The following is an 8,352-nucleotide window of genomic DNA, read 5'->3' as shown; positions in this document are numbered from 1 at the left end:
TTTAAAAAAACAAACATCAAAATGACTGGTTAGAGAATTATTTCCTGATGTTTGTTTAACTACTTGTTATTTTATGCAAAGCAACACGGATGCGCTTGTTCTTTATTCCAGCCTTATTTTTACAAGGATATATAAGCACTGTCTTTCGACTTATAATTAAACCTGACGGCAAAGAAACCTTTAGAATAAACTAAAACTTTCGAACAATGACTAGTGAGCTACCATTAAATATTGTTTCACAAGACTCAAAATGCGATGAGCGGCCAAAGTGGGACAATAAAATACAGTATCTTCTAACTTGTATTGGATTTGCAGTAGGGTTAGGAAATGTGTGGCGATTTCCTTATCTGTGCCAAACCTACGGAGGAGGTAAGGATAATCAGATATTCCGTAGTTTACCTAATAGCGCACAAATACTATTTTTTATTGATTCTCAGTCAACAAATTATATTTTTGAAAAACAGATTTGTGTTCGCTTCTATCTATAATGGAATTATACATTTAAGTGTAGAATTAATTTCAAATTATTAGTTTTCATTCAGTTTGTTGTGTCTCATAACTTGCGCCAATTGAAGCCAATATTGATGCCCTTTGAATGGCTAAACATCATTCAGCAGTTGCTTAAAGGGACACTGAACCTACATTTTGTCTTTTGTGATTCAGATAGAGCATGTAATGTTAAGCAACTTTATAATTTACTCCTATTATCAAATGTTCTTCCTTCTCTTGGTATTTTTATTTGAAAAGCAAGAATGTAAGTTTAGAAGCCGGACCATTTTTTATGAACAACCTGGGTTGTTCTTGTTGATTGGTGGATAAATTAATCCACCAATAAACAAGTGCTGTCCAGGGTTCTGGACTTTCTTTTTCAAATAAAGATAGCAATAGAACGAAGAAAATTTGATAATAGGAGTAAATTAGAAAGTTGCTTAAAATTGCATGCTCTATCTGAATCACGAAAGAAAAAAATTGTGTTCAGTATCCCTTTAAGATAAATTGACATATCTATATATTTGGTTCCTGTATATACAACTATATTCAAAGTTCTTAAATTCAGATTAAACAAGAGTTTGTGCCCTGGAATTATGTGTCACACTGAGATGGCTCTTTGCAAAAATCCAATTTGATGAAATAAATTACATAATCTTATGTTAGTAATTAGCAGCTAAATGTTGAACTTGATTTACTCACTGTTAAGCTTTGGAGCTGCACTGCTTATAGCTACCAAGTGGGACTTTATCTATGTGCTGGTTAAACTACTGTATATAGGGGCTGATCAGAATCTGACTCTTGTTTTTAGTAGAACTTTTTCCAGTATTGTCAGTGTTTTCCAATGATCACAATCATAACATGCTTCTGTCAGGGGCATATTTTGGCCTAGGCAAACAAGGCACTTGCCTAGTGCGGCAGATTGGGAGGGGGCAGCACTTTTTCTGTGGCTTTATTTGTAAGAAGCTTACAGTTATTTTAGAAGTATTATACGTTCTTTTTTTTATTCAGCTAGCTATTGCCTTTAGTTCTGTTGGTTTTCAGGACTAAGTATTGTGTTTCGGGAAGAATTGTTTCAAGAAATCTAAATTTGTTTGTTTTATACATATATTGCAGCATAAGATAGACGTGTGTGTGCAAGTGTGTGAGTATGTGAAAAACTTTGTGTGTCTGTGACTGTGTGTGTGTATGTGTCTGTATGTGTCTATGACTGTGTGTGTGTATGTGTCTATGACTGTGTGTGTGTATGTGTCTGTGACTGTGTGTGTGTATGTGTCTGTGTGTGTATGTAGTATCCAAAAGATGAGGCAGCAGTCGGTTCCTTGTATGCGTAAAAAACAAATCTTTATTCTTCTGTTTAAAACATCACATCACAGCAAACAGGTAAAAGGAATGCAGGTGGTTGACTAGTTTCGGCAGTGCCGTAATCATAAACCTGCAATCACTTAAGAAGTGAACATATTTAAAGGGATTGCTTAACACAGTGATTGGTCAATGTTAATGGGAGGATACAACCCCTCCCTTACATATTAACCTCTTACTTGTAAATAACATATTACATTTAAATGCAGCATTTAACATGAAATATTCAAACTATGGCTCTAGAACATCAATTGGATTGCTTGCCAAATACAAAATACAGATTTACAAAGTGCAATATTTTAGTATTCTTGAAGACGGACCTGCTAGTTATAGCCCTATACAATGAATAAGAAACCCTTACAAATAAATACGAAACCTTTCATTTATAACTAGGATATATCAAAGTTGTGTCAGAGTTATATATATGTAGGGGAATAGCAGTAATTAATTATTCAACACTAAATAAGCTGTTAATGAACATATTTACAGAAGTATACATATATGAGGATACTAAACTAGTGAGGGCCATCATAATTATACACCTAGTTTAGAAAACATGAATGCCATCAATAATAGAAATATTCTCATAATAACCAGATATTGCTATAAACCTTGATGTATCTTAGCAGCTGCATGGTGATCTATAACCCCAGCAAATGCATATACTATAAAAGCAATTTTTTAGGGGGAACATGAGAAAAACTATTTGATAATGATAGCCATAATATATTTCCTAACACATGTATGTTACAATAGAATATGTTTTAACATATTCAAAATGCCCATAACAATGTATATTGTATATATAGCCTGTTTGAGAATTTATAGTCTATAGGACAGAAACCAGCATGTGAACTATAATATTACAACAATGTGTGTTTGTTCTCATAGAAACTAGTACCAGTTCTATCACGGTGGAAGATTGGCAGTGTTACAAATATGGTCTCGGTGGGCACCAGCCCAGAACACAGGAAAAATACGTAAAGGGTAACGGTGTAGGTAAAAGTGGAAATGTCAGCAGACCTCTGAAAAGACCCTCTACAAGTTAGCTCAAAAATATAAAACTAAAAATGTGTGTGTATGTGTCTGTGACTGTGTGTGTGTGTGTGTGTCTATGACTGTGTGTGTGTATGTGTCTGTGACTGTGTGTGTGTATGTGTCTGTGTGTGTGTATGTGTCTATGACTGTGTGTGTATGTGTCTGTGACTGTGTGTGTGTATGTGTCTGTGACTGTGTGTGTGTATGTATCTGTGACTGTGTGTGTATGTGTCTATGACTGTGTGTGTGTGTATGTGTCTGTGACTGTGTGTGTGTATGTGTCTGTGACTGTGTGTGTGTATGTGTCTGTGACTGTGTGTGTATGTGTCTGTGACTGTGTGTGTATGTGTTTAGAGCAGCACAAAACCTAAATACACCACTGGCTTCTGCTGTTAATACCCCTAAAGCCCAAAATTGTTATCTCCCAAAAACAACTTGCAATTTGAGTCTATTTTGGGTGCTGCATCGCTAGGACACACTTTTAACTAGGGATTAACTTGCTTATGGTATAAGGTTCCTGCACTGTTGTATCTCATAATATCCTCTGCAAGAGTGAAACTCATAAATCCATCTCCACATATAATAGAATTTAGCGATGAATGGACATTTTATCAAATTTCTTCTCTTAGTATCCTTTGATAATGAATAAACCTTGGTGGGTTCATAGGAACTCAGGAGCATGTACGTGTCTTTTGAACTCTATGGGCTAGTGTTATTTATTACTCCCACGCAGGTGCTATATATTTAGAGGTAATTATTTATCTATACATATGTATTTATGTGTTTAGTTGTGTATATATGTCTGTAAATAAATATATACACACATAAATACAATAAACACAGATGTACAAATATATATATACATATAATTTGTATAACATTTGCTACAGACTTTATTGGAAACACTGTTGCTATAGAGTGCTAAAGACACTATGAACCCACCTAGTCTTAGGCTTTAAACAAAGGATACCAAGAGAACAAAGCAAGTTTGATAATAGAAATATATAGGAACATTGTTTATAAACACAAGCTCTACCTAGACCATAAAAGTTTGATTTTAACCTTGCTGTCCATTTAATTAAGGATTTCTGACTCTTAGGCAGACTCATGCTTGACATTGTTGTCTCTGGATACTGTTGCTGTAATATGTTCTAGATATGATATGAAATAATGTAATTACAATTAAACGGCTTTTGAATCTAAATAGCTATTATATAGAAAAAGAATAGAGATTATGCGCTAGAGAAGAAATGTATTTTTATCACGTTCACATCTTTGCAGTATTATATATCTTTGTACTGAACGGTGCAAATATCTCTACTTTGCAACTATTCAGCCTTTTGAAGAATGAGTACATTTATGTGATTCATTTAAGAATTATAAAGGCCAATGAAAGCACCAGTCATATATCGCTAGTTTCCCAGCTACCAGTTAGTAACGTTTACAAAAATACAATCTAGACCTATATTAATGTGTATGTGTGTCATCACTTCTCAGTCATACCTGCTTGCGTGTTCCTCATATAATTGAGCCTACTATAAAAGGAAACCATGATCAATATAATTAGCTGGCACAGTTACGGCACAATGCATCCAGAGTTATATTACACAATTATGCTGCTTTATTTATATTTGCCAACAATTTGGCTAAGCGCTAGATTGTGAGTCTTCCAATAAAGTAGTCAGTTAATTCATTGTCACAAGGCATTCTCTTATCCGGACACATTGCATTATGATTATTACTGTTCTCTGCTTATCACATTGAACCTTGATCCGATTCTGTCCTAGAATTAGTTTTATTGCATTTAAACTCCATATGACCTTTACAGATGAAGCACAGAAAAAAAGCCACTCATTGCTGATTTATTTATCAGGTAGAATTGACAATCTCCTGTCAATAACTTATAGAAATATTGTATGATAAGACCTTCAATTTCTCTTTTATCATTTGGTCAGTACATTGTTATACTCTAATTCTTTAATTGTTCAGCTAGTTGATATATGATGTAAGAACTTCAATTTTTTTTCCTCTCCCCTCTTCTTAAATCCCTAATTAGAGATATGGGGGCCGATTAATCAAATTTCTGTCCGACATGATCCGCTCAGAAATCGCTGAATGCCGACAGCATACGCTGTCTGCATGTATCATTGCACAAGCAGTTCTGGTGAACTGCTTGTGCAATGATGCCCACTGCAGATTCGCGAACGCTAGCAGGGGGTGTCAATCAACCCGATCGTACAAATCGTGCAAAGTGAAATTTGTGAAATCCTTTTTATATAGGCTAATAAGAAATCTGACATTTAAGTGTATTGTATGTATTGTCTACCCCCTTTTGTGTATATTAATCATTTGGAATTCACAGGCTCTGTGAAGAGCAGATCCTTTTAGGGCTCATGATTTGGTGTCTAGGAAATGCATTGCAGCCAGGGAGTTTATTTAGTAGAAGCCTAGGCAAGTAAAGATCTGACTGTTCCACAAATGTAGGGCTTTTTATACATTAGGGGGCACCCAGAAAGCATCACCTCAGCATTGCCCCTGTTGATGCTATTCTAGATACATTGCTATATTCATGGTATACTGCAGTGATATTAGAAGATAAATACTGCACCCCCACAACAAAGCAGAACCAAAGGTAATAATATAAGTTGATTATTGATCAAGATAAAAAAAATGATATTCACTAAGAGGTTTCATCCTCACCAGTTTTTGTTACATCCAGCTGATTTACTAAAGCTCACTAATTTCTCCATTATTTAGTGAATCAGATTTGTAGAATAACATAATAGCCGGTAAAGCCAAAGATACTATTGAGGCTGAAGAGACTACTTAGTGGATTGTGTGTATTATTTAATTTACTTATCAAATCTATCACTCAACAACTATAATTACCTTTAAAAAAAATTCAGTACATTTTTATTTCTTTTTAAAGAACATTTACAATTGAATCTGCCAATATTGCTGCTCATCTTTATGAATAATTTCTCTTTTCATCTCTCCGTAAAGGTGCAAAACAAAAAAATGATAATAATAAAAGCACTTAGATCATTTTCTTCTGGCCAATAGCTGTATGTTTAACCCCCACAAAGGGGGATAGACACAGTTAAAGGGATGTGAAACACAAACATATTATTTAGAAAGAAAATAACATTTTCCAATTTACTATTATCAAATGTACTTTGTTCTCTTGGTATCATTTGTTGAAGAAGCAGCAGCAATGCTTTACTGGGAGCTAGTTATAGCTTTGGATTAGCCAATAACATGAGGCATATAAGTGCAGCCACCAATCAGCAGCTCCTGAGCATACCTGGGTATCCTTTACAGCAAAGGATACAAAGAGAACAAACCATATTAGATAATAGAAGTGATTTGGAAAGTTGTTTAAAATCACACGCTTTATCTGATTCATGAAAAAAAAATGCGGGTTTTATGTACCTTTAAGTTTCGTTCTAGTGCAGCAACGCATTACTGTTCCAGAGCTAGGGGTGTTACCTTCCTTGTGAGGAAAAAATCCATGCTAATTAGCATAAATAGACAATACAACTTAGACCCTAAAACTGTTAGGACTGATTTTAATTGGTCATTTGTGTAAAAGTAGATTGTAGCATAGGAAAAAAAAAACTTTCCCCATAACATGATCTTTATTTCTATACTTATTGTTAATTATCTACATTGATCTAAATAGTAACAATACTGGTCTTGCTAGTAAAATATATTATTGACGGGGTTGGCAACCCTGTCCACCAGCACTGAACATGACCAGCTTTTGTGCATAGCCACCTATTATCAGCCATGTTGAGTTTAGGGACATCATTGCTTCTCCAGAGCTGACTGCAGCAGGGTTTAAACACATAAGTATAAGCAAGCAAGAGTATAATAAAATGCTTTACGTCCTAATCATCTGTGGCTCACTTTCTGTTCTTTATACATCCCCCACCCACAAACATTCTGTTTAGATCTACATCTAATTTAAACCTATCCCACCCTAATCACATTATATAAAGCATTCAAGCCTCTCTCTCTCTAAAGTATATATATTTACACTTATCAATTATTAAATGCTCATAAGCTAGAAGTTTATGTAAAAAGAAAAATGTAAACATTACCATATCATTTTATTTGTAATTATGTGCTCATTTCATAATCTATATTCTGTTACTATAGTTCTAAATAATTTAAAAGTAAAATGACTCTTTATAGGCAGGAACACACATTACAAGGTACAAATGACATCTAATAAATGATAAAGTTCAATGCTTAGCTGCTGCTGATCCTCCCCTTAGACTCCTTGTTGAGTATAAAACATGTAATCCACATGTAGAGAGCAGGTATTTAGCCTGTGGTCTGATATACAGAAAGCAGAACTGCATAGTGCTGCCACTCATAGACATATATTCCAATCCATTAGAAAACCTGAGAGAATTGCTTGCTTCCACACATAGGGGCTTATCTATCAAGCTCCGAAGCCTGCAGGCTCGCCAGAAACAACAGTTATGAAGCAGCGGTCACAAAGACCGCTGCTCCATAACCTGTCCACCTGCTCTGAGCAGGCGGACAGACATCGCCGAAAATCAACCCAAACAAGTACGATCGGGTTGATTGACACCCCCTGCTGGCGGCTTATTGGCCGTGAGTCTGCAGGGGACAGCGTTGCTCCAGCAGCTCTTGTGAGCTGCTGGTCAAATGCTGAATACGGTGAGCGTATTGCTCGCCGTATTCAGCAAGGTCTGCCAGACTTTCTTAAATAGGGGCCATAGGGTTACTTGATGTTAAAGGGATACTGAACCCAATTTTTTTTCTTTTATGATTCAGATAGAGCATGCAATTTTAAGCAACTTTCTAATTTACTCCTATTATCATTTTTCTTTGCTCTTTTGCTATCTTTATTTGAAAAAGAAAGTCCAGAACCCTGGACAGCACTTGTTTATTGGTGGATGAATTTATCCACCAATCAGCAAGAACAACCCAGGTTGTTCATCAAAAATGGGCCAGCATCTAAACTTACATTCTTGCTTTTCAAATAAAAATACCAAGAGAATGAAAAACATTTGATAATAGGAGTAAATTAAAAAAGTTGCTTAAAATTGCATGCTCTATCTGAATCACAAAAGAAAAAAAATGGGTTCAGTGTCCCTTTAAGTCTTTAATTGGACAGTAAAGTATTTCAGGTGCAAGTAAAATATTTGGGACACAACTAACTGGGACTGATTTGAGGTCTGATGTGAGCACATGGCTGAAAGGGCTTCAGGGTCACAGGTCTGGTCCGAAGTGCATTTACAGGGACAGTTTACCCTAATTTTTTCTCCACTTTAATTTCTTTCCAATGATCCATTTTATCTGCTGGAGAGTATTACATTGTTTACAAATAGCTACTTTTACTTTATTTTGGCATTTGAAATAGATAATTTTTCCTGTGATATCCCTGAAACGTTTCTTTACTTAAAGGGACATAAAACCCAAACTTGT

The 8,352-nt window shown here is 35.2% G+C and overlaps 1 protein-coding gene across 1 annotated transcript in view; it reads left to right on the top strand.

The window, feature by feature from the left end:
• Positions 1-206: 206 nt before the first annotated feature.
• Positions 207-8,352, top strand: part of LOC128661514 (sodium-dependent neutral amino acid transporter B(0)AT3-like) — a 125,778-nt gene continuing 117,632 nt past the window's right edge. The window contains exon 1 of the mRNA XM_053715764.1: positions 207-369. Coding sequence (XP_053571739.1) covers positions 207-369 — 163 coding nt within the window. The remainder of the gene's footprint in view (positions 370-8,352) is intronic.

This window comes from Bombina bombina, chromosome 5, assembly GCF_027579735.1.
Source record: "Bombina bombina isolate aBomBom1 chromosome 5, aBomBom1.pri, whole genome shotgun sequence".
In the NCBI taxonomy this organism is placed as follows: Eukaryota; Metazoa; Chordata; class Amphibia; order Anura; family Bombinatoridae; genus Bombina; species Bombina bombina.
The sequence above is the reverse complement of the archived record's forward strand: the minus strand, read 5'-3'. Positions and strand labels throughout refer to the sequence as shown.